Here is a 25,041-nt window from a genome sequence, read left to right as displayed (position 1 = left end):
TCAAAGGGCGGAGATGAGGGAGACTCACATGATTATTCCCCGAACACCAGGGCGCGCGCGGGCGAAGCCCGCGCGCGCCCTGGTGGGAGGGGCTCTCAAACGTGATCGGCCAAAATCTCAAAGTGTGGTTCTGTCTGTCGGTCACGCTCACGTCACAATCGCTCTTAGGCCAATCACACACAAAGGTGCCTTTATGACATCACATTCATTGTGATGTCATACTCTCCCGTATATTTCACAGTGCTGCCAAAAAAGGTGACGTCATAGTAGATAGCAACCCCGGATAGTGTTCAATAGTTTTCAGCATAACAGCACTGTTATATCTATGTCTGATAAACATAACGGGCATATAACAGTGAGCTTATTAGTAACATTTATCAAGGGAACGCAGTAAAGGAGCACGTTGGGTTTGTCGTGCTGCGAGCGAAGCTCGCAGCACGCAAACCCAACTGCGAGCTGATAATGGGCCTCGTGACACGATCACCTGAAAAAGTTGGGCTGGGGAGGGGTAGCTCTGTGCGCATGACAGGTCAAATTAGCTAATTGTAGGATTTTGTGGAAAATAATGCATGTCATGGTTAGGCAGTGTGATGCACATTATGCACATCAGCTTTCCTAAAATTAGAGTGACAGATACCGTGCTGAGGGTGTTCGGGGATCACATGATGGCTCACAAAAGGCCATCATTATCTAGTTAACGAAGGGCCCGTATATTCGTGTTGGGGTGTGTGTGGCGTTGGCGTTTGACGGCGTCGACGGCGTGCAAACCAGAATGGCAGGCGAATGGCAACGTATTGTGCAGCCGGAAATTGTTTTCTTGGTGGACAACTTCGTCTACTCGGGACGTCTCAGAGACATCCTCATGTCAAAGAGGCTACTCTCCCCAGACGACATCGAAGCGATCGGGCTCGTCAAAACCACGAGGGAGAGAGTGCACGAGCTCATTTGGAAATACATCAGCAAAAGGGGGCCTGGCTCGTTGCTCAAGTTCATCGAAGCGCTGGAAGAAGACGATCCTCCTCAGTCCGCATTGGCCCAACGACTACGATCACGTCTGAGTGAGGGTGCTACTACTACAACTTCTCCTGTATCTTCATCCGCCAGTAAGTCGATAGTGCCTAATGCACGCTGCAGTGATGATGCGTTAGGTTCGTTTCTTAACAAAATGGCCGGTGAAGACAAACTGCGGGATTTACTCAGAAATAAATGGATATCTATTGCAAGACGTCTACTACGCCATTATCGGTATGGTAGAGATGCTTGGTCGAGGGCTTCTCGCCTGAAGAAGGGCATGGTGAAAGTTGCTCGAGTTCGTCTTAATGTGATTGGACAAGATGGAGTTGGAAAAACATGTCTCGTCCGACTTCTTTTCCATGAGAAGTTTGAAGAACAGCCCAGCACGTGCGGTCTTAACCTTAGCAAGGCCGTCACAATGATGAAATCCCACGCCGGTACCGATACTGAGAAGTGGCGACTATTGACTTTTGAAGAGCACAAAAAAGAGTTAAATAAGACTTTTAAAAATGCTCGCACCGATGAAGCAAACACAAAAGGGTATTTCATTGTTTCATTAATATTTAATTATGATGGCGTTGTTTGCTTATGGTGTTAGAGAGAGAGAGCCACGAGTTTCTGACCGTCAATCTTTGGGAGATCGGCCATTGTCTGGTGGTTCTACTCAAATCACGGAAGGTTTGTATTTAGTCTATCGCGCGCATATTATAATAAGCGTCTTTTCAGTCTCTAGCCCTAAAAGAGCGAAGCTGACCGAAGAGCACCTTGGCAAAATAGATTTAGACTCCAGCCACAAAGAAGAGAAGCTGACCGAAGATCACCTTGACAAAATAGAAGCTATAATAAACGATGACGATTTATTCGGCGATGAGAACAAGGTCACTTTGATGACTATCTGCGATCTCGGGGGGCAAGAACCCTTTCTGGCGTCTCATGTGGCTCTCATGCCTCCCGGCGCTCTCTCCGTCTATTTGCTTGTTTTCAATGGTGCAAAGCTCCTCACCGATAAAGCAAAGTCCACTTACCGAAAACTAGAAGGCGATAAAATCAATCCGATTGAACAGAAGCTTTGCCGAATGGAGACAAATGGCGATTTCCTCAAGCATTGGGCTTCTGCCGTGCACATTGCTCATCCTGTAGAGCAGCAGGGCGATGACTATCTTGGAGAGACGGAAGGAGTAGAATTTCCGGCGATATTTTGCGTTGCAACTCACCGCTGCAAAGCTGAAGAAGCTCGATGCGCGAAGAGAGAATCGTCCGTCGTTGATTTCATTAGTGAAAACAATGAATATCTCAAACAGTTGTTTCAAAAGCAAGCTTGCCAAGGTCATTTCGTTCGACCTTCATCGGAACTCGAGTTTTTTCTCGTTGATAACGAGACATCCGGCACAGATAAAGAAGATCCCACTGCCAAGGAAATTAGAAGTGCAGTTGACACAATGACGGATGACTTCTGGAAGAAACAGAATGAACAAAAGGCGCGCTGGCTGAAATTTGAAGGCGTGATGGGGAAACTTGTGAACATAACAGGACGCTCTGTATCGACGCTTGAGGAAGTAAAACAAGTGGCAGAGAAATGTCACATTACCGATGACAGGGAATTGGAGGATGCCTTGTTGCACCTAACTCATGTGGGTGCTGTTTACTATTTCCCAGACGTTCCTCAGCTTCAGAAAGTCATCTTTCACAATTCTGATTGGCTGTTGAAACTCTTGGCTTCATTTGTTGGTTCTGTACACTCTAAATTGAATCTCCCACCCAAACTCCGAACGGGTTGGCAAAAAGCCGTTGGTTCTGGCTTTCTTTCTCTTAAATTGGTAAATTGTTTGCTGAAGCAAGCCGAAGTGAAAGATCGGGACTATGCATCAGCAAAAAGCATTCTTTGTCATTTTGACGTTCTTGTAGAAAAGGAAAAAGGATCAGAAGGCAAAGGCTACTACGCTCCCTGCTTTCTCCAGGACGATTTCAGGCAGGAAACGAAATACATCCAAGCGTTTATTCAAAAAGCGTCATTTTCATTTCCACTTATTGTCTATGCCAAGGACGTCTTGTTCTTCCCAGAAGCGCTTTTCTTTCGCTTGGCTACTCGTCTTATTCGAAAATATTGTCAGCCGTCTGACGTACCGCCGTTGAAGAGAAACAGACTGGTTTTCCCACTGTCGCCGGGAGTTAACGCAGAATTTCTCTACCAAGGCTCTAGAAACTGCGTCAGTCTTACTCTTTATGCAAAAGGGTCACTAACGGAGGAGCAGAAGGCCGAACTTTCCTCGTCTTGCAAAGGATTGTATGACTGGTTTATGAAGAACGTGAATGACGCAAAACAACGAGGCATGGCGGGATTGCAGGCAGAATTCTATTGTCAAGTGAAAGAAAGCCGAGATAGTTCCGCTCTTTTCGAAAGCCTCGCTGCACTGAAAGACTTTTCAATAGAAACGAGAATGCACACCTTGACTGACGGAATCAGTCAGCTAAATGAGGAGGAGCTCCGCTGCATGAAGCTGTGGTTTGGAGCAGATCCAAGGTCAGGTTTATAGTATGTTAATTTTAATATGCCAACATTTTGTTTCATTTCAAGGATGAGATTTTCCACAGAAGGTTCTCAGGCAGACGGTAAGTGTCTTTTCTCATCGCTAGGTCTACATGTTCCCTCTTTAGGCTCATATCTTAATGGAAAAGTATCTTCAGATGAACTGCGTTCTGTGGCTAAAAAAATTGGACACCACTGGAGGCATGTTGGAGGGGCTCTTGGGCCAGATCCAAAGTTTACATTCATTGAATTGGATGACTTTGAAGCCAAGGGCAGGGATCGAGATCGGGCCCAGGCAATGCTTACTACCTGGGCAGAAAAGCATCACAAAAATGCCACGAGAAGAATGCTCATACTTGCTCTGAAAGAAGAAAGCCAAAACGCTTTGATATCAGACGTTTTCCAATGTGATGATCCCGACAGTGTTACAGCGTAGGCTCCTCCTCCATTGCACAAGTAAGGCTATGTTGTTCTATAAGTGTGTCGTTTCACAAATTGTTTTTAGATGTATAGTCTCGTAGCTGCGTAAAAGTTAATCATATTGGTATCGATAACGTTGTTTAGTTTCTTTATGCATCACTGTAAAATTTGTCATGACGACTGTGAAATACAGAATTTCGCACCTGCCTTCTGGTCAAGTCATTCCCTGCCGAAGCTTTCGGGCGACAGAGAAAAAGTTTTCTGTTCTTTACAGTCCGGAAGACGAAGACGAAAAGGAAAAAGGTACAAAACAGCGGGTACGAGAGCTATTACTATTGAATAAACGTCTATTTGTCCCTGCATTGAAGCCCCCCGCCTTTCCTTTCTCTTCCGAACCGTTTTTGTAGCAGCAGTTGAACGAGTCTCCCTATACGGATTAGTAGATGAGACCCAGCTCTTGCTCCATCTACAGAGAGTAAATTAGAAATCATTTTAGTCTAGATCTGGCAACATTGTACCAAAAGTTGCAGATCATGCTTTTCAAATACGTCGGCATTCTCACATATTGCATAGGCCCAGCTCATTAGCCCCTTCCAATCTTCCTGTCATAAATCTATATGTACAATACCAAATCCTAAATTAATCTAAATGTGAGTTTTCAATGCACTACTGACCCTATGACTCATGTCAGGAATTCTTAGAACGAGATCTCCCATAAAAAGTGTATTTTCAAATAATTTTAACAAACCTTAAAATAATAGAGAATTTAAATAATAGATAAATAAACATTTCTGTGCTACCACTTTCTCTGTTTTTCGTCCTGAGGAAGTTCTTTTCCTGCTCCCCACTCGTCTTCCTTCATGCTTTTTTGAACTTCAGTAAACACCTAAGCAAAATCTCAAAGACTCGAAAATGGTACAGTCTTTCATTACGAAAACAATCTTGTCGAAAATCAATTAGAGCATTTTGTATTTTTTCTCGTAGTTATCCATGTCTGCTAATGATTTAGCAGCGTCAACGTGATCAACGCGTTTCTGCCTGAGAAGACGTTTGTCTGCGCGGAGAAAGAAATCGATTTTCGAGCGTAAGGTGCTGTAATCGTACAAATCTGAAGATGAGAAATGACGCTCTTATCAGTGTCATTATCGATCAACAGCGAGACGCGAAATTGGAGAAGAAGAAGCACCAAAAAGCGAAATTTTTTAGACACACGCCCACATGAAAGTCTCTCCTATATCCTGCGCGTAGACCATCTTTTTAGAATGACCGAGGAAGCAGATGGAGCGAGCGACGTAAATGCATTAGACAGTTCGGCTCCTGACTCGTGTTTTCAATCAGTAGCGTTCTTCGACTCCTCAGATTCCTCCCGGAGTCGTTCATGCTTAGCCACCTACCAAAACGTCCAAGCCTTGTCATTAGTGAGATCCCGTTATAAATTACGGTTTTTGTTGGTTACAGGTACAGTAAATCAAAAAGACAGCTGGGGCGAAATTGAAGAGTCGCGTGTTAGAAAACGGCAGGTATCAATTACTATGTATTACTACTGTACGTGTATAGCACCTCTTATTCTGCCAATCCTTCACAGTTCATGCCTTTGTCCTGCATTGAAGGCCCAGCTCTTGCCCCATCTACAGAGAGCACGTCATACCTCTTTGGCGTTTTCCTTCCACCGCTCGACGATCTTCGTCCATCTGCTTGCATCTCCCTAAAACTCAAAAAAAAAGAAGCAAAAGGAAAACGTTATCATTCCATACAGATACCTCTTAGGCTGCGTAAATTAGAAATCATTTTAATCTGGTAACATACCAAATGCAAAAGTTGCAGATCATGTTTTTCAAACACATCCGCATTATCACATATTGCATAGGCCCAGCTCATTAGTCCCTTCCAATCTTCATTCGTGTCATAAATCTATATGTACAACAGCAAATCCTAAATAAATTTAAATCTATCTTCTCAATGCACTGACCCTATGACTCGTGTCAGGAATTCTTAGGACGAGATCTCCCATAAAAAGTCTATTTTCGAATAATTTTGACGAACCTTAATGAAGAATTTAATTAAATGATATCGATAAATATTTCTCTGCTAGCACTTTCTCGTCCTGAGGAAGTTCTTTTTCTGCTTCCCACTCGTCTTCCTCCATGCTTTTTGAACTTTAGTAAATACCTAAGCAAAATCTCAAAAACTCAAGAATGGCACAGTGTGAGATCTTTCGTTACGAAAAAATTGTCGAAAATCAATTTGGTATTTTTTTTCGTAGTTATCCATTCTGCTAATGATTTAGCTGCCTCAACGTGATCAACGCGTTTCTGCCTGAGAAGACGTTTGTCTGCGCGGAGAACGAAATCGATTTTCGAGCGTAAGGTGCTGTAATCGTACAAATCTGAAGATAAGAAATGACGCTCTTATCCGTGTCATTATCGATCAACAGCGAGACGCGAAATTGGAGAAGAAGAAGAACGAAAAAGCGAAATTTTTGAGACACACGCCCCCTCACACGCCCACATGAAAGTCTCCTATCCTGCGCGCGTTAACGTAGACCAGTTTGAATCAAATTTTGCTTTGTTGGCAGTCTTTTTAGAATGACCGAGGAAGCAGATGGAGCGAGCGACGTAAATGCATGCTATTTGTCTAGACAGTTCGGCTCCTGACTCGTGTTTTCAATCAGTAGCGTTCTTCGACTCCTCAGATTCCTCCCGGAGTCGTTCCGAGCCCGTCCGAGGAGAAACTCTACAACATGATGTGGAGAAAAGCCGAAGAATCGAACGAAAACGACGTCGTGCGAGATCTTGGCCCGATGCGGCACCGATAAAAAGCAAAGTCCACTTAGACCACTTAGACTATGCTTAGACCGTCTACCGAAAATGAGAAGGCAAGATTACTAATCCAATCGGAAAGACGCTTTGCCGAATGGAGACAAACGGCGATTTCCTCAAGCCTTAGGCTTCTGCCGTGCACATTGCTGAGTTCATGCATCCCGCAAAGGAGCAGGGTGATACATTTCTTGGCGCAGCAGAAGTTAAATTTCCGGCGAATTTTTGCGTTGCAACTCACCGCTGGGAAACCGAAGAAGCCGCGGCTCAATGCGCAAAGGGCAAAACGTCCGTCGCTGATTTCATTGAGAGAATTCTTGCCAGATGAATATAATAATTTCTGGGGGGGATGGGATGGGCAAAGGTCGAGCATGCGTACGTACAGCATTTCAACATTCGCATTTGTTTCCGTTGGGCGTCTGATCTATAAAACGGCGACACAGCAAATACAGCTGAGGGCGCGCTAATTTTGGAAGAAGTAGAAGAGGTATGAACACGTAGCATGCGGTGGGCTCTCGTAGTTAATATTTGTACATACTGTATATGCACTGTACCGCTGATCTTCAATTGGCACAAAAGACTGTTTCATCAGCCCGCTTCGCGTGGGTCATGGCCAGGCCCGGCCGGTCGGCCTTCTCCCTGGGAGGAGAAGGGCACGGTCTCTGAAAAATCACGTGGTCCTTTCTTTTCGATCCGACGCGATGGCAGGGTACGTCATGTGACGGATAGATACGTACACTTGTAGAATGACGCCTCTCTCAGCTAAAAAGTCACGATATCATGAGCTAAATCCCACGAGTTTTCACGTGAAATTTGGGACAAATCTCGCGATTTCATAAATTACCCCTCAAACTCATGAGTTTTACACTGAAAACTTGTGAGAACTTTATATTTTTGATGAGATTATAGCCTTTTTTCAAGAGTGCTCAGGTGTTTTGACTGTTTCACGTGACGACCATCTCATGAGATCTCGTGACTTTTTCTGTACGGGATATGTGGGGCCCGCTCATAGTGAAAAGATCCACTTTCAGCCATGCAGATGAATGATTTTCACGCCGCTAGCATATGTTCATTACATATCCTCCATGATCAGGTACCTGTTTACTGCGACGTCTTTTGAATCCTTCGTCTGCATGACCATAATATACAAGTGGAAGGCGTGCGGCGCAATTTTTTTAAACGTCAACTTTATTTGCACACTATAAGCAGGTCATATGCCAATTAAATTACAGAGGCGCATTCTACGTATTTATCGGACACATGGCGACCCCGCCAACGCTTTGGAGCAATTAACTTCACCCCGAAACCACAGGCCCGTAGAAAGCCGTTGAGCCTCAGTTGTTATAGTATCAGAGGCATTATTCTATTCTGCCGATGTTCTCACTGAAGTGCTAGTGCTTTTGTGATAAACTACTTATAAACTTTTCGTTTTCCTGATACAGTTTGCGCAATCTAATCTATTTGAACAATGGACAGGTAAGACTTAATTTGAATTTGAATTAAGTTTCGTACTGAGATTGTGTCTTACCAATTAATTCAGAGACAAACGGAAGAGGCAAGGCTGTTAAAGTGCATGCAGATTGCCTACTCAAAATTAATTTGTGCCTTGTTTCACTAATTTGTGCCTTGTTTCACGTTGAAACACACAAATAGCTCGTAAGACAAATAGTAGATAGAAATTGCCTACTCAAATTAATTCGTGTCTGGTTTCACGTTGGATCACACGAATAGAGCGTAAGACAAATCGTAGATAAAGATTGCCTACTCAAATTAATTTTGTGTTTTGTTTCACGTTGGAACACACGAATAGCGAGTAAGACGAATCATAGATAGACTAAGAGATTGTCTACTCAAATTAATTTCTGTCTTGTTTCACATTGGAACACACGAATAGAATGTAAGACGAATCGTAGATAGAGATTGCCTACTCAAATTAATTTGTGTCTTTTCACGTTGGAACACACGAATAGCCGGTAAGACAAAATTCTAGACAGAGATTGTCTACTAAAATTAATTTGTGGCTTATTTCGCGTTGGAACACACGAATAGCGAGTAAGACGGATTCTATATTATAGAGATTGCCTACTCAAATTAATTTGTTTCTTGTTTCACGTTGGAACACACGAATAGCGAGTAAGACGAATTCTAGACAGAGATTGCCTACTCAAATTAATTTGTGGCTTATTTCACGTTTGATCGCACGAATAGAGCGTAAGACGAATTGTAGATAGAGACTGCCTACTCAAATTAATTTTTGTCTTGTTTCACTTTGACACACGAATAGCCTGTAAGACGAATCGTACATAGAGATTGCCTACTCAAATTAATTAATTTGTGTCTTGTTTCACGTTGGAACACACGAATAGCGCGTAAGACGAATCGTAGATAGAGATTTCCTACTCAAATTAATTTGTGTCTTGTTTCACGTTGGAACACACAAATAGAATGTAAGACGAATCGTTGATAGACGAATTGCCTACTCAAATTAATTTGTGTCTTGTTTCACGTTGGAAAACACAAATAGCCGGTAAGACGAACCTTAGATAGAGATTGCCTACTCAAATTAATTTGTGTCTTGTTTCACGTTGGAACACACGAATAGCTTGTAAGACGAATTGTAGATAGACCATGCCTACTGAAATTAATTTCTGTCTTGTTTTACGTTGGAACACACGAATAGCTTGTAAGACGAATTGTAGATAGAGATTACCTACTGAAATTAATTTGTGTCTTGTTTCACGCGTTGCAACACGCGAATAGCGGGTAAGACGAATCGTAGATAGAGATTGTCTACTGAAATTAATTTGTGTGTTCTTTTACGTAGGAAGAGGATAAGAAGGCCTAAGCAAGACTGAATGCAGATGAACATTTACGACTCAAATTAATTAATAATTATAATTTTAGGGAGTCGAGAGCTTTTCGCCTGAAGTACGGCGTGGTGAAAGTGGCTCGAGTTCGTCTTAATGTGATCGGACAGGACGGCGTTGGAAAGACGTGTCTCGTCCGACTTCTTTTCGGCCTGAAGTTTAAAGAACAGCCTAGCACGTGTGGTCTTGAGCATAGGAAGGCCGTCACTATGATGAAATCCCATGCCGGTAGCGAAAGTGGAAAGTGGCAGCTATTGGATGGCAGAGAACACAAAGAAAAGCTAAACAAGACCTTTAAAAATGCTCGCACCGATGAAGCAGGCATAAAAAGGTGCAGTAATAGTGTATTTTATTAGTTAGACTGAAGTTGTTCTTTATTGTGTTAGAGAGAGAGAGCCACGATTTCAATCATCCGGAGGAGGCAGCTCAGGCTCCACTCTATCCACACAAGGTTTTTATTAGGTCTAGCGCGCATTATGATAAACGCCTTTTCAGCCTCTAGCGACGAGAAAGCGAAGCTGACCGACAAGCAGCTTGACCAAGTAGAAGCTATAATAAACAATGACGTTCGATATGCCGATGAGAACAAGGTGACTTTGATGACGATCTGCGATCTCGGGGGGCAAGAGCCGTTTCTTGCGTCTCATGTGGCTCTGATGCCTCCAGGCGCTCTTTCCGTCTATCTGCTTGTTTTCAATGGTGCAAAGCTTCTCACCGACGAAGCAAAGTCGACTTACCGAAAATCGGAAGGTGGCAGCATTAGTGCAATCAAGCAGAAGCTTTGCCGAATGGAAACAAACGGCGATTTCCTCAAGCATTGGGCTTCTGCCGTGCACATTGCTCATCCTGCAGAGCAGCAGGGTGGCGCATATCTTGGAGAGGCGGAAGGAGTAGACTTTCCAGCAATTTTTCGCGTTGCAACTCACCGCTGGGAAGCCGAAAAAGCCAAAGATCGATGCGCAAAGGGTGAAACGTCCGTTGTTGATTTCATTAGAAAAAACAATGAATATATCGAAGAGTCATTTCGAGGGCAATCGTGTCAAGGTCATTTCGTTCGACCTTTACGTGGACTCGGGTTTTTCCTCGTTGAGAACAAGACGTCCGGTACACGCGGGGAAGATCCCACTGCCAATGATATTAGAAGTCGAGTTGATACAATGACGGATGATTACTGGGCGAAACAGGTTGAACAACCAGCACGTTGGCTGAAATTTGAAGGCGTCATGGGAGAACTTGCGAAAATCACAGGACACTCTCTATCGACGATCAAGGAGGTAAAACAAGTTGCAGAAAAATGTCACATTTCCGATGAGGAATTGAAAGATGCCCTGTTGCACCTAACTCATGTGGGTGCTGTTTACTATTTCCCAGACGTTCCTCAGCTTGAGAAAATCGTCTTCCACGATTCTAATTGGCTGTTCAAGCTCTTGGCTTCATTTGTTGGTTCAGCACATTCAAAATCAGATCTTCCAGTCAGACTTGCCAACGACTGGGATGTAGCCGTTGATTCTGGCTTTCTTTCTCTTAAATTGGTAAACTGTTTGCTGAGGCAAGCCGAAGTGAAGGAGCGTGACTACCGATCGGCAAAAAGCATTCTTTGTCATTTTGACGTTCTTGTAGAAAAGATAAAAGAATCAGAAGACGAAGGCTACTACGCTCCTTGCTTTCTACAGGACGATTTTACGCAGGAAACAAAATACAGCCAAGCGTTTATTCAAAAAGCGTCATTTTCATTTCCACTTGTAATCTATGCTAAAGACGTCTTGTTCTTCCCTGAAGCGCTTTTTTTCCGCTTGGCTACTCGTCTTATTCGAGATTATTGCCTATCGTCCGCTAACGTGCCGCTGAAGAGAAATAGAGTGATTTTTCCATTGTCCCCGGGCGTGAACGCAGAATTTCTCTACCAAGGCTCCAGAAATTGCGTCAGTCTCACACTTTTCCTTGATGTTGAACAGAAGCAACTGACGGAAGACCAGATGGCCAGTCTTCCCTCGCATTGCGACCAATTGCGCGAGTGGCTTATCAAGAACGTGAATGACGCAAAACAACGAGGCATGGCGGGATTGCAGGCGGAATTCTATTGTCAAGTGAAGAAAATCCAAGACGGATCTTCTTTGTTGAAAAGCTTCGCTCCAATGGAAAAAGAGAAAGAACGCTTCTCAATCAAAACAAAGATGTGGACCCTGCGGACTGACGGAACCAGTGTGAGGCAGCTAAATAAGGATCAGCTCGATTGCATGAAGCTGTGGTTTGGAGCAGCTCCAAGGTCAGGTTTATAGTGTGTTAATTTTGAGATGCTAACATTTTGTTTCGTTCCAAGGATGAGATATTCCACAGAAGGTTCTCGGACAGACGGTAAGCGCGTCTCTGTTCCGTTCCTAGATCTACATGCTCCCATTATAGGCTCATCTAGTCTTGATGATGTGGTCTCTGCAGAGGAACGAATTGCTGTAGCTAGAGAAATTGGAGCCAAGTGGAGGCGTGTTGGACAGGCTCTTGGGCCAGACCCAAAGTTTAGAGTCAGTGACTTGGACAGCTTTGGAGAAAAAGAAAACAATCGAGATCGGGCCCAGGCAATGCTCGACGACTGGGCAGAAAAGCATCACAAAAGAGCCACAAGAAAAATGCTCATTCTTGCTCTGAAAAAGGAAGGCTATGGCGCCTTGATATCAGAAGTCTTCGGACATGATTCCGACAGTGTTACAGCGCAGCCTTCTCCTCCATCGCAGGACTCTGAGAGCACAAGTAAGGCTATGTTGTTTCTGTTTCTATAAGTGTGTGGTTTCACACAATGTTTTAGGTTGGTGTATAGTCTTGTAGCTGAGTAAAACTCAGTCGCGTTGGTATTCGTAACATTGTTAGTTGTTACGTCTTATTTAGTGTCTTTATGCATCACTGCAGAATGGGCCATGACAACTGTGAAATAAAACAGAACTGCCCACCTACCTTCTGGGTCACATCATTCCCTACTGATACAGAGAGGAATGTTAGACAACAGCAGGTACGAGAGCTATTCGTATTAACGTCTATTACTACGTGTATAGCAGCTCCCATTCTGAAAATCCTTTTAAATATTTCAAAGTTCATGCCTTTGTCCCTGCATTGAAGGCCCCCTTTGCTTTTCCTTTTTCTTCCGAACCGTTTTTGTAGCAACAGTCGAACGAGTCTTCTTTTCCCTCTACGGATTAGTATAAGTTTCCTCTTTTGGAATAAGACCTAGCTCTTGCCCCATCTACAGAGAGTAAATTAGAAATCATTTTAGTTGAGATCTGGCAACATTGTTACCAAATGCAAAAGTTGCAGATCATGTTTTTCAAACACATCCGCATTCTCACATATTGCATACGCCCAGCTCATTAGTCCCTTCCAGTCTTCATTCCTGTCATAAATCTATATGTACAATAAATAAATCTAAATCTGAGTTCTCAATGCACTGACCCTATGACTCATGTGTCAGGAATTCTTAGAACGAGATCTCCCATAAAAAGTGTATTTTCGAATAATTTTGACAAACCTTAAAATAATAGAGAATTTCAATGATATAAATATATTTCTCTGTTAGCACTTTCTCTCTGTTTTTCGTCCTGAGGAAGTTCTTTTCCTGCTTCCCACTCGTCTTCGTCCATGCTCTTTTGAACTTCAGTAAATACCTGAGCAGAAATCTCAAAAAATTGAATGGTACAGTATGAAATCTTCGTTACGAGAAAAATCTTGTCGAAAATCAATTTGAGCATTTTGTATTTTTTCTCGTAGTTATCCATGTCGGCTAATGATTTAGCTGCGTCGACGTGATCAATACGTTTCTGCCGGAGAAGACGTTTGTCTGCTTGGGGAGAAAGAATTCGATTTTCGAGCGTAAGGCGCTGTAATCGTACAAATCTGAAGCTGAGAAATGACGCTCTTATCCGTGTCATTATCGATCGATAGCGAGACGCGAAATTGGAGAAGGAGAAGCGCGAAAAAAGCGAAATTTGAGACACACGCCCACATGAAAGTCTCCTATCCTGCGCGCGTTAACGTAGACCAGTTTGAATCAAATTTTGCTTTGTTGACGGTTTTTTTAGAATGGCCGAGGAAGCAGATGGAGCGAGCGACGTAAATGCATGCTATGTGTCTAGAAAGTTCGGCTCCTGACCCGCGTTTTCGATCAGTCGCGTTCTTCGACTCCTCAAATTCCACCTGGAGTCGTTAGGGCCTGGCTCGTTGCTCAAGTTCGTCGAAGCGCTGGAAGAAGACGATCCTCCTCAGTTGGCATTGGCCGAACGACTACGATCACGTCTGAGTGAGGGCGCTGCTGCTGCTGCCGGTGCTACTGTATCTCCATCTATCAGGTTGATTTTATCTCACTAGGCAAGAGGCACTCCTCAGATATTCCTCCCTGAGAATCTCAGAAAAGCCGAAGAACCGAACGAAAACGACGACGTGCGAGACGTCAGCTCGAAATATTGCCTCCACAGTTGCTCTAGAAGTGTATTTTACTTTGGGAGGTGTGGACTCCATGCTCCCACAGTAAAATGCACTTTTGGAGCGAACGCGAAAGTCGTCGTTTGAGCTCGACAGAGACAGATCCGTTGGAGTTAAGTTGATCAGACAGCCGAATGAGCCCAAGGATCAAAGGAACGCCTCAGAAGGGGCGTCGCGTCATGCAGGCCGTTCCGCCGGCGACGGGGGACTCGAGCAGTTGCCTTTGGCAAAAGTCATACACGTATACGCGAAGTTTTTCTCAGTTAAAATCTGCGTAGTGATGCACTGTATAGGTGAGATCTGCTAATGAGGATTTAATGAAGCAAGGAGGATGGAAAAAGTGGGTGTGTTTGCTACGACCAATGATATCTCGTCTGATAAGAAGAACCCCCCTGAAGTAGTCCTGTGGCGTCGAAACCCGGTCGACCATCCAGCAGACTGAAGGAAACAGATTCTAAAGACCTTCGCAGCCGTGGAGACCGTCTATATATAGGCCACCTCTTCCGACAAATTCAGGGCAGAACGGCGCCGCTGCTGGCACGAAAAAACGGCGCGGCGCACGATGAAAGCTGCCGCGACGTACAATGCTCAATGGCCGGATGAACTGACGATCAACGAGGTAGGTATCCTGCGTCATACGTGCATGGATCCTATGAGTATGTCATAACAGTTTGAAAGCTTGCAGTAGTTTGTAGCTGTTTAATTAACTTTTTCACATGCTTGCATCATAGATAATAATATGCATGTGCGAGGGGCAGTGTGGAGGCAGTGCGTCGCAGCCACTTTTTTAGTTTTAATTAACGCTTCGTATGGTTTGCTTCCGGGATTTTGGATGTTCTGACTTTTGTTAGTGAGAACTCGATACAATCAATTTTTTACAAAGATCACTGGCGTTTTTTTCCAAATTTTTACGGGGAGAGGCTCAGTGTCACATGATTAACGAGGGGCCCGTATATTCGTGTTTTGGGTGGCGTTGGCGTTTGACGGCGTCGACGGCGTGAAAACCAGAATGGCGGACGAATGGCAACGTGTTGTGCTTCCAGAAAACGTCTTCTTGACGGACAACTTCGTCTACTCGGCGCGTCTCAGAGACATCCTCATGGCAAAGAAGCTACTCTCCCCAGACGACATCGAAGCGATCGGGCTCATCAAAACCACGAGGGAGAGAGTGCACGAGCTCATTTGGAAATACCTCAGCAAAAGGGGGCCCGGCTCGTTGCTCAAGTTCATTGAAGCGTTGGAAGAAGACAATCCTTCTCAGTCCGCATTGGCCAAACGACTACGATCACGTCTGAGTGAGAGTGCTACTACTACAACTTCTTCTGTATCTCCATCCGCCAGTAAGTCGATCTCATCGTGTTCGCGCTTTATTGCCTAATGCACGCTGCACTGATGATGTGTTAGGTTCGTTTATTGACGAAATGGTCACTAAAGACGAACTGTGGGATGTAGCTAAAGAAATTAGGGCTAAATGGAGGCATGTTGGAGAGGCTCTTGGGCCCGACCCAAAGTTTAGAGCCAGTGACTTGGACGGCTTTGAAGAAAAGAAAAACAATCGAGATCGGGCTCAAGCAATGCTCGACGCATGGGCACAAAAGCATCATAAAAGAGCCACAAGAAGAGTGCTCATATTTGCTCTGAAGGAAGAAGAAGGCTACGGCACGCTGATAAGGGAGGTTTTCAAGTGCGACCCCGACAGCGTTACATTGCAGCCTCTTCTTCCATCGGAACACACAAATAGGGCAAGGTAAGAGACTAAATGTCGATGGAGATTGCCTACTCGAAGTAATTAATGGGATGCTTGATTTTAGTGAGTCGAGGGCTTCTCGCCTAAAGAAGGGCATGGTGAAAGTTGCTCGAGTTCGTCTTAATGTGATCGGACAGGACGGCGTTGGAAAGACATGTCTCGTCCGACTTCTTTTCCATGAGAAGTTTGAAGAACAGCCCAGCACGTGCGGTCTTAACCTTAGCAAGGCCGTCACAATGATGAAATCCCACGCCGGTACCGATACTGAGAAGTGGCGACTATTGACTTATGAAGAGCACAAAAAAGAGTTAAATAAGACTTTTAAAAATGCTCGCACTGATGAAGCAAACACAAAAGGGTATTTCATTGTTTCATTAATTAATTATTTAATTATGATGGAGTTCTTTGCTTATGGTGTTAGAGAGAGAGAGCAACGAGTTTCTGACCGTCAGTATTTGGGAGATCGGCTATCGTCTGGTGGTTCTACTCAAATCTCAGAAGGTTGTATTGAGTCTATCACGTGCATATTATAATATACGTCTTCTCAGACTCTAGCCATGAAAAAGAGAAGCTGTCCGAAGAGCAACTTGACAAATTAGAAGCTATAATAAACGATGACGATCTATTCGGCGATGAGAACAAGGTGACTTTGATGACGATCTGCGATCTCGGGGGGCAAGAGCCGTTTCTGGCGTCTCACGTGGCTCTGATGCCTCCCGGCGCTCTCTCCGTTTATTTGCTTGTTTTCAATGGTGCAAAGCTTCTCACCGATAAAGCAAAGTCCACTTACCGAAAATTAGAAGGCGAGAGTATTCATGCAATTAAACAGAAGCTTTGCCGAATGGAGACAAACGGCGATTTCCTCAAGCATTGGGCTTCTTCCGTTCACATTGCTCATCCTGTAGAGCAACAGGGTAGTGCATTTCTTGGCGAGGCAGAAAAAGTAGACTTTCCGGCGATATTTTGCGTTGCAAGTCACCGCTGGGAAGCCGAAGAAGCCGCAGCTCGATGCGCAAAGGGTGAAACGTCCGTCATTGAAAGAAACAATAATTATCTCAAAGACTTATTTCAAGGGAAAGCCTGGCAAAATCATTTTGTCCAACCTACATCGGAACCCGAGTTTTCTCCCGTTGAGGAACCCAAGTTTTTTCTCGTTGAGAACAAGACGTCCGGTACACGTAAGGAAGATCCCACTGCCAAGGAAATTAGAAGTCGAGTTGATGCAATGACCGATGAGTACTGGGCGAAACAGGATGAACAACCAGCACGGTTGCTGAAATTTGAAGTGGTAATGGGGGAACTTGTGAATATAACAGGACGCTCTGTATCAACGCTCGAGGAAGTAAAACAAGTGGCAGAGAAATGTTGCATTTTTGATGATGAGGAATTGAAAGAGGCCCTGTTGCATCTAACTCATGTTGGGGCTGTTTACTATTTTCCAGACGTTCTTCGCCTTCAGAAAGTCATCTTTCACAATTCTGATTGGCTGTTGAAGCTCTTGGCTTCATTTGTTGGTTCAGCACATTCAAAATCAGGTCTTCCACCCAATCTCAAAATGGACTGCGATGTAGCCGTTAATTCTGGTTTTCTTTCTCTTAAATTGGTAAATTATTTCCTAAGGCAAGCCCAAGTGAAAGAGCGGGACTACGCATCAGCAAAAGGCGTCCTTTGCCATTTTGACGTTTTTGTAGAAAAGACAGAAGGATCAGAAGACAAAGGCTACTACGCTCCTTGCTTTCTGCAGGATGATTTCACGCAAGAAACAGAATACAGTCAAGCGTTTACTCAGAAAATTTCATTTTCCTTTCCACTTATTGTCTATGCTAAGGACGTCTTGTTCTTCCCCGAAGCACTATTCTTCCGCTTGGCTACTCGTCTTATTCGGGACTATCGCCTATCGTCCGTCATGCCGTTGAAGAGAAATAGAGTGATTTTCCCATTGTCTCCGGGCGTGAACGCAGAATTTCTTTACCAAGGCTCTAGAAATTTCGTCAGTCTCACATTTTTCTCTGATGATGAAGAGAAGCCACTGACAGAAAAGCAGATGAATTGTCTTTCCTCGCGTTGCAGCCAATTACGCGTGTGGCTTATCAAGAACGTGAATGACGCAAAGCAACCAGGCATGGCGGGATTGCAGGTGGAATTCTATTGCCAAGTGAAGGAAATTAAAGATAATTCTGATGTGATGAAAAGCTTCGCTCCAATGGAAGCAGCGGGAAAAAACTTTCCAATGAAAACGACAATGTGGACCCTGACTGACAGAGCCAGCCGGCTAAACAAGGATGAGCTTCAATGCAAGAAGGTGTGGTTTGATCTAAGGTCAGATCAAAAATGTTCATGCTGATTAAGATATTGACCGCTTGTTTTTGTTACAAGGACGAGATCTTCAACGAGAGTTGATCAGTCTGACGGTAAGCTCAATTTTTTGTCGATTTTAATTAAAGAGAGCAATTCTACATTCGGCGTTATAGGGTCACATTTTCATAACGTTGTATCTGAAGAAGAACGACGAAAACGACGTGCTGTAGTCAATAAATCAAAGGTTTTTTTCAAACCTGAACTGGTGTTTCAGTCAGTCAAACGTTTTTGCTTGGCTGTTCTTGACTGCATCCGTTCTTTTGTCAGAAAAGAGAAGCGTACATGGACAGTCGGTAGCGAAGGAGGTCAGGTGCACTTGAAAAGCACTGGAGTAACTGTAACTCTTCCAGAGGATGCTGTAAAGAAGAAAACTGACATTTGTGTGACGTCTTATTTGCCGGAAGGTTGCACAGAATCTCCAGCAATAACTTCCGTCACGACAGTTCTTCCTCATGGATTGACGCTTACAAAGAAAGCAACAATAGAGCTGAAGCATCATCTTTGCTTAGAAAAACCATTCAGAGTTAGAATTCTTTATTACAGCGGCCTTCCAAAGTGTAATAAAGGATATCACTTGCTTGCCGATTTGAACCAAGAGACAATGCGCGCCGTTGACTGTGAGACGGAATTTCGAGTGGAAAGAAATTGTATTCGCATTCTCTGTCTTGGCTTCTCCGAGTACTGCATTATACAGGAAGGTCATTTTTATATTTCTGTTCGAATATATGCTCCTCTTGCTTTCGCTGAAGGAGAATCAGAAGGAAACGTTGTTGCGTCTCTATCGTGTCAGTGCGATGAGGTTACAAAAAAAATTGACGAAGATCAGAGAAAATTGGCTGGTGAGCCCAGAGAATGCAAAGACTTTCAGAATGATTCCATCAGCGTTGACTCAACGGAGAAAGTAGAGTTGTCTGTTGATCCACCGAAGGACAGTTCGGCCTTGTATTCCGTTGACGGCAACTCAAGTTACACTATTCGTGCAAGCGCTTTGAAGTCATTGATTGGTCGAGGCCACATGAATTACATAACAAGGTCGTTTTTTCTTATTAAGCGGACAGAGGACTTTTCAAAGCATGTCAAGATAAACTTTTCGTATAAGGCTCTTGAAAAAACTGGCTCTGTCGACGGGTCATTTTCGACAAAAATATGGCAACCGATGCCAAGGACGCCTTCTTCCAATGGACGTTCCGAGACTCACAACGAACCAATTCAAAGGGAAGTACAAGATAAAGCAATAAATGCTGTGGTGAGTCAAACTGCTGGAGACCGGCTAGACGAAGTGGTATCTCCAAAAGAACGACTGTCCGTGGCTAAAAGAATTGGACGCCACTGGAGGCATGTTGGAGAGACCCTCGGGCCAGACCCAAAGTTTACATCCACTGAATTGGATTACTTTGAAGCAAAGAGCGATGATCGAGATCGGGCCCAGGCAATGCTTACTACCTGGACAGAAAAGCATGACAAAAACGCCACGAGAAGAATGCTCGTACTTGCTCTAAAAGAAGAAAACCAAAACGCTTTGATCTCAGACGTTTTTGAGTATGATTCCAACAGTGTTACAGCGCAGCCTCCTCCTCCAATGCACTACTCTGAGGGCACAAGACGAAGTAGAAGTAATGCTATGTTGTTTCTATAAGTGTGTGGTTTCACAGAATGTTTTTAGGTTGCTGTCCAGTCTTGTAGCTGCGTAAAAGTTAATCGCCACAAGTAAGGCTATGTTGTTTTATTAATTAAGCATATAGTTTAATTAACACATTCTTTTAGGCCTATAGTCTCATAGCTGTTAATGGTGTTGGTATTTGTAACGTTGTTAGTTGTGATGTGTGACTTTGTCGTATTTAGCTTCTTTATGCATCACTAGAATCTGTCATGACGACTGTGAAATACAGAACTGCTCACCTGCCCTCTGGTCAAGTCATTCCTTGGGCTACAGAAGAAAAGATTGTGGTATGTGTTCTTTAAGACAAAAAGGAGAAAAGAGAGGAGAGTTAGAAAACAGCAGGTAAGAGAGCAATTAGTATTGAATAAACGTCTATTACTACGTGTATGGCACCTCCCAGTCTGCAAATCCTTTTAAATATTTTACAGTTCATGCCTTTGTCCCTGCATCGAAGGCCCCCTTTGCTTTTCCTTTTTCTTCCGAACCGTTTTCGTAGCAACAGTTGTGCGAGACTTCTTTTCCCTATACGGATTAGTATATGTTTCCTCTTTTGGAATGAGACCCAGCTCTTGCCCCATCTACAGAGAGTAAATTGGAAATCATTTTAGTCTAGATCTGGCAACAGTGTACCAAATGCAAAAGTTGCAGATCATGCTTTTCAAACACGTCGGCATTCTCACATATTGCATAGGCCCAGCTCATTAGCCCCTTCCAATCGTCATTCCTGTCATAAATCTATATGTACAAATCTAAATCCTAAATAAATCTAAATCTGAATTCTCAATGGACTGACCCTATGACTCATGTCAGGAATTCTTAGAACGAGATCTCCCATAAAAAGAGCATTTTCAAATAATTTTGACAAACCTTAAAATAATAGAGAATTTAAATGATATAAATCTACTGTATATTTCTCTGCTAGCACTTTCTCTCTGTTTTTCGTCCTGAGGAAGTTCTTTTCCTGCTTCCCACTCGTCTTCCTCCATGCTTTTTTGAACTTCAGTAAATACCTGAGCGAAAATCTCAAAAATTCGAAAATGGTACACTGTATGAGATCTTTGTTACGAGAAAAATCTTGTCGAAAATCAATTTGAGCATTTTGTATTTTTTCTCGTAGTTATCCATGTCTGCTAATGATTTAGCTGCGTCGACGTGATCGATACGTTTCTGCCGGAGAAGACGTTTGTCTGCGCGGAGAAAAGAGTTCAATTTTCGAGCGTAAGGTGCTGTAATCGTACAAATCTGAAGCTGAGATATGGCGTTCTTATCCGTGTCATTATCGATCGACAGCGAGACGCGAAATTGAAGAAGGAGAAGCGCGAAAAAAGCGAAATTTGAGACACACGCCCACATGAAAGTCTCCTATCCTGCGCGCGTTAACGTAGACCAGTTTGAATCAAATTTTGCTTTGTTGACGGTCTTTTTAGAATGGCCGAGGAAGCAGATGCAGCGAGCGACGTAAATGCATGCTATGTGTCTAGAAATTTCGGCTCTTGACTCGTGTTTTCGATCAGTCGCGTTCTTCGATTCCTCAGATTCCACCCGGAGTCGTTCCGAGCCCATCCGAAGAGAAACTCTACAACATGATGTGGAGAAAAGCCGAAGAATCGAACGAAAGCGACGTCGTGCGAGACGTAAGCCCGAAAAATATCGCCTCCACATTTCCCAAAGTAAAATGCGCTCTCAGGTCACTTCGAGCGAACGCGAAAGCCGTCGTTTGAGCTCAACGGAGCCAGATCCATTCGAATTGAGTCGATCAGAAAGCCGAATGAGCCCAACGATCAAAGGAACGTCTCAGAGGGCGTGGTCAGACATGGAGAAGTCGCCTTTAGCGAAAACCATTTACGTATACGCGAAATTTTTTAACGGTAAAATTTGCGTAGTGTTGCACTGTGTAGGTGAGATCTGCTAATGAGGATTTAATTAAGCAAGGAGGACAGAAAAAAGTGGGTGTGTTTGCTACGACCAATGATATGTCGTCTGATAAGAATAAGAAGAAGCCCCTGAAGTAGTCCTGTGGCGTCGAAACCCGGTCAACCATCCAGCAGACTGAAGGAAACAGATTCTAAAGACCTTCGCAGCCGTCGAGATCGTCTTTATAATAGGCCACCTCCTCCGACGAATTCAGGGCAGAACGGCGCCGCTGCTGGCACGAAAAAAACCGGAGCGGTGCACGATGAAAGCTGCGGCGACGTAAAATGCTCAATGGCCGGATGAACTGACGATCAACGAGGTAGGTATCCTGCATCATACGTGCATGGATCCTATGAGTATGTAATAACAGTTTGAAAGCTTGCAGTAGTTTCTAGCTGTTTAATTAACTTTTTCACATGCTTGCATCATAGATAATAATATGCACGTGCGAAGGGCAGTGTGGAGGCAGTGCCTCTCAGCCACTTTTTTAGTTTTAATTAACGCTTCGTATGGTTTGCTTCTGGGATTTTGGATGTTCTGACTTTTGTTAGTGAGAACTCGATACAATCAATTTTTTACAAAGATCACTGGCGTTTTTTCCAAATTTTTACCGGGGAGGCTCCGTGCATAGATATGATTAACGAGGGGCCCGTATATTCGTGCTTGGGGTGTGGCGTTGGCGTTTGACGGCGTCGACGGCGTGAAAACCAGAATGGCGGACGAATGGCAACGTGTTGTGCTTCCAGAAGTCGTCTTCTGGACGGGCTACTTCGTCTACTCGGCGCGTCTCAGAGACATCCTCATGGCAAAGAACCTACTCTCCCCAGACGACATCGAAGAGATCGGACAGATCAAAACCACGACGGAGAGAGTGCACGAGCTCATTTGGAAAAACCTCAGCAAAAAGGGGCCCGGCTCGTTGCTCAAGTTCGTCGAAGCGCTGGAAGAAGACGATCTTCCTCAGTCCACATTGGCCCAACTACTACGATCACGTCTGAGTGAGGGTGCTACTACTACAACTTCTTCTGTATCTCCATCCGCCAGTAAGTCGATCTCTCGATCGTGTTCGCGCTTTAGGGCCTAATGCACGCTGCACTGATGATGTGTTAGGTTCGTTTCTTGACGAAATGGTCACTAAAGACGAACGACGTGATGTAGCAAGAAGAATGAAAGCTAATTGGAGACGTGTTGGAGACATTCTTGGACCTAATCCGATGTTTCAAAGCTATGATCTGAACAGCTTTGAGGAGAAGCGCAACAATCAAGATCGAGCTCAGGCGATGCTTGATGCTTGGTCGCAAAAGCATCTCAAAAAAGCTACAAGAAGAGTGCTTATACGTGCTCTGAAGGAAGAAGGCTACGGCACGCTGATAAGGGACGTTTTCAAGTGGGATCCCGACGACGTAAGTCCTCTTCCATCGGAACACACAAATAGGGCAAGGTAAGAGACTAAATGTTGATGGAGATTGCCTACTCAAAGAAATTAATTTCTGTCTTTTTTTACATTGGAACACACGTGCAGGGAAACGTAAGACTAGTTGTAGAAAGAGATGTCTACGTGAATTAATTTGTGTCTTGTTTTACATTGGAACACACGATCAGGGAAATGTAAGACTAGTTGTAGAAAGAGATTGTCTTCGTGAATTAATTTGTGTCTTGTTTTACGTTGGAACACACGATCAGGAAAATGTAAGACTAGTTGTAGGAAGAGATTGTCTACGTGAATTAATTTCTGTCTTGTTTTACGTTGGAACACACAATCAGGGAAATGTAAGACTAGTTGTAGAAAGAGATTGTCTACGTGAATTAATTTTTGTCTTGTTACACACGATCAGGGAAATGTAAGACTAGTTGTAGAAAGAGATGTCTACGTGAATTAATTTCTGTCTTGTTTTACGTTGGAACACACGATTAGGCAAAGGTAAGACAAAGTGTAGATAAAGATTGTCAACTCAAATTAATTTGTGTCTTGTTTTACGTTGGAACACACAAACAGGAAAATGTAAGACTAGTTGTAGAAAGAGATGTCTACGTGAATTAATTTGTGTCTTGTTTTACGTTGGAACACACGAACAGAGAGTAAGAGTAATTGTAGAAAGAGATTGTCAACTCAAATTAATTTGTGTCTTGTTTTACGTTGGAACACACGATCAGGAAAATGTAAGACTAGTTAACTGTAGAAAGAGATGTCTACGTGAATTAATTTCTGTCTTGTTTTACGTTGGAACACACGAATAGGCAAAGGTAAGACAAAGTGTAGATGAAGATTGTCAACTCAAATCAATTTGTCTTGTTTTACGTTGGAACACACAAACAGGGAAATGTAAGACTAACTAAGTTGTAGAAAGAGATGTCTACGTGAATTAATTTGTGTCTTGTTTTACGTTGGAACACACGAACAGAGAGTAAGAGTAATTGTGGAAAGAGTTTGTCAACTCAAATTAATTTGTGTCTTGTTTTACGTTGGAACACACAATCAGAAAAATGTAAGACTAGTTGTAGAAAGAGATTGTCAACTCAAATTAATTTGTTTTTGTTTTACGTTGGAACACACGAACAGGGAAATGTAAGACTAGTTGTAGAAAGAGATGTCTACGTGAATTAATTCGTGTCTTGTTTTACGTTGGAACACACGAACAGGGAAATGTAAGACTAGTTGTAGAAAGAGATGTCTACGTGAATTAATTTCTGTTTTGTTTTACGTTGGAACACACGATCAGAGAGTAAGACCAATTGTAAAAAGAGATGTCTACGTGAATTAATTTGCGTCTTGTTTTACGTTGGAACACACGATCAGGGAAATGTAAGACTAGTTGTAGAAAGAGATGTCTACGTGAATTAATTTGTGTCTTGTTTTACGTTGGAACATACGATCAGGAAAATGTAAGACTAGTTGTAGAAAGAGATGTCTACGTGAATTAATTTGTGTCTTGTTTTACGTTGGAACACACGAATAGGCAAAGGTAAGACAAAGTGTAGATGAAGATTGTCAACTCAAATTAATTTGTGTCTTGTTTTACGTTGTAACACACGAACAGGGAAATGTAAGACTAGTTGTAGAAAGAGATGTCTACGTGGATTAATTTCTGTCTTGTTGTTTTACGTTGGAACACATGAACAGAGAGTAAGAGTAATTGTAGAAAGAGATTGTCAACTAAAATTAATTTGTGTCTTGTTTTACGTTGGAACACACGATCAGGAAAATGTAAGACTAGTTGTAGAAAGAGATTGTCAACTCAAATTAATTTGTGTCT

General features: G+C 43.3%; 7 protein-coding genes across 9 annotated transcripts; 5 read left to right on the top strand and 2 right to left on the bottom strand.

Annotated features, from left to right (window-relative positions):
- The first annotated feature begins 719 nt into the window (after positions 1-719).
- Positions 720-4,168, top strand: LOC136199648 (uncharacterized). The gene is made up of 7 exons (XM_065989897.1): positions 720-1,103; positions 1,149-1,554; positions 1,613-1,692; positions 1,741-3,535; positions 3,590-3,624; positions 3,670-3,997; positions 4,047-4,168. Exons 1-6 carry the CDS (start codon positions 773-775, stop codon positions 3,975-3,977), a joined length of 2,955 nt encoding a protein of 984 aa, XP_065845969.1. The 5' UTR covers positions 720-772; the 3' UTR covers positions 3,978-3,997; positions 4,047-4,168.
- Positions 4,169-4,305: 137 nt separating this feature from the next.
- LOC136199651 (coiled-coil domain-containing protein 134-like) lies at positions 4,306-13,638 on the bottom strand. Of its 2 annotated transcripts, none has more exons than XM_065989901.1 (6): positions 13,520-13,638; positions 13,346-13,467; positions 13,210-13,294; positions 4,636-4,709; positions 4,480-4,574; positions 4,306-4,427 (listed from the first exon to the last, which is right to left on the bottom strand). In XM_065989901.1, the coding sequence occupies exons 1-5, from the start codon at positions 13,632-13,634 to the stop codon at positions 4,545-4,547; spliced, it is 426 nt and encodes a 141-aa protein (XP_065845973.1). In that variant the 5' UTR covers positions 13,635-13,638; the 3' UTR covers positions 4,306-4,427; positions 4,480-4,544. The 2 variants fall into 2 exon arrangements, with proteins under 2 accessions (XP_065845973.1, XP_065845974.1); XM_065989902.1 differs by lacking the exons at positions 4,306-4,427; positions 4,480-4,574; positions 4,636-4,709 and adding exons at positions 12,647-12,876; positions 12,930-13,034; positions 13,083-13,158.
- On the top strand, positions 9,607-14,924 carry LOC136199650 (uncharacterized). Its single transcript, XM_065989900.1, has 11 exons — positions 9,607-9,622; positions 9,682-9,975; positions 10,031-10,095; positions 10,140-11,910; positions 11,965-11,999; positions 12,048-12,389; positions 12,525-12,645; positions 13,207-13,322; positions 13,398-13,739; positions 13,796-14,349; positions 14,402-14,924. Exons 2-7 carry the CDS (start codon positions 9,854-9,856, stop codon positions 12,569-12,571), a joined length of 2,382 nt encoding a protein of 793 aa, XP_065845972.1. The 5' UTR covers positions 9,607-9,622; positions 9,682-9,853; the 3' UTR covers positions 12,572-12,645; positions 13,207-13,322; positions 13,398-13,739; positions 13,796-14,349; positions 14,402-14,924.
- Positions 14,925-15,081: 157 nt separating this feature from the next.
- On the top strand, positions 15,082-20,116 carry LOC136199647 (uncharacterized). Its single transcript, XM_065989896.1, has 9 exons — positions 15,082-15,448; positions 15,513-15,855; positions 15,920-16,213; positions 16,277-16,356; positions 16,404-18,174; positions 18,232-18,266; positions 18,327-19,826; positions 19,877-19,920; positions 19,978-20,116. The coding sequence occupies exons 1-8, from the start codon at positions 15,118-15,120 to the stop codon at positions 19,894-19,896; spliced, it is 4,374 nt and encodes a 1,457-aa protein (XP_065845968.1). The 5' UTR covers positions 15,082-15,117; the 3' UTR covers positions 19,897-19,920; positions 19,978-20,116.
- A 164-nt stretch (positions 20,117-20,280) lies between these two features.
- On the bottom strand, positions 20,281-21,240 carry LOC136186752 (coiled-coil domain-containing protein 134-like). The gene is made up of 6 exons (XM_065974218.1): positions 21,112-21,240; positions 20,939-21,060; positions 20,799-20,883; positions 20,667-20,740; positions 20,504-20,608; positions 20,281-20,451 (listed from the first exon to the last, which is right to left on the bottom strand). The coding sequence occupies exons 1-6, from the start codon at positions 21,224-21,226 to the stop codon at positions 20,296-20,298; spliced, it is 657 nt and encodes a 218-aa protein (XP_065830290.1). The 5' UTR covers positions 21,227-21,240; the 3' UTR covers positions 20,281-20,295.
- LOC136186763 (uncharacterized) lies at positions 21,204-22,335 on the top strand. The gene is made up of 4 exons (XM_065974230.1): positions 21,204-21,331; positions 21,388-21,507; positions 21,561-21,719; positions 21,772-22,335. The coding sequence occupies exons 1-4, from the start codon at positions 21,302-21,304 to the stop codon at positions 21,883-21,885; spliced, it is 423 nt and encodes a 140-aa protein (XP_065830302.1). The 5' UTR covers positions 21,204-21,301; the 3' UTR covers positions 21,886-22,335.
- A 108-nt stretch (positions 22,336-22,443) lies between these two features.
- On the top strand, positions 22,444-23,548 carry LOC136187594 (uncharacterized). Of its 2 annotated transcripts, XR_010669926.1 has the most exons (4): positions 22,444-22,830; positions 22,898-23,228; positions 23,310-23,395; positions 23,471-23,543. XR_010669926.1 is itself a non-coding variant. In XM_065975226.1 (3 exons), the coding sequence occupies exons 1-3, from the start codon at positions 22,500-22,502 to the stop codon at positions 23,317-23,319; spliced, it is 672 nt and encodes a 223-aa protein (XP_065831298.1). In that variant the 5' UTR covers positions 22,444-22,499; the 3' UTR covers positions 23,320-23,548. The 2 variants fall into 2 exon arrangements, 1 of the variants encoding a protein (XP_065831298.1); XM_065975226.1 differs by having other exon boundaries at positions 23,310-23,548.
- Positions 23,549-25,041: the final 1,493 nt, after the last annotated feature.

The sequence above is a fragment of the Oscarella lobularis genome, chromosome 1 (assembly GCF_947507565.1).
Source record: "Oscarella lobularis chromosome 1, ooOscLobu1.1, whole genome shotgun sequence".
NCBI lineage: Eukaryota > Metazoa > Porifera > Homoscleromorpha > Homosclerophorida > Oscarellidae > Oscarella > Oscarella lobularis.
This window is presented reverse-complemented; position numbering and strand designations above follow the sequence as displayed.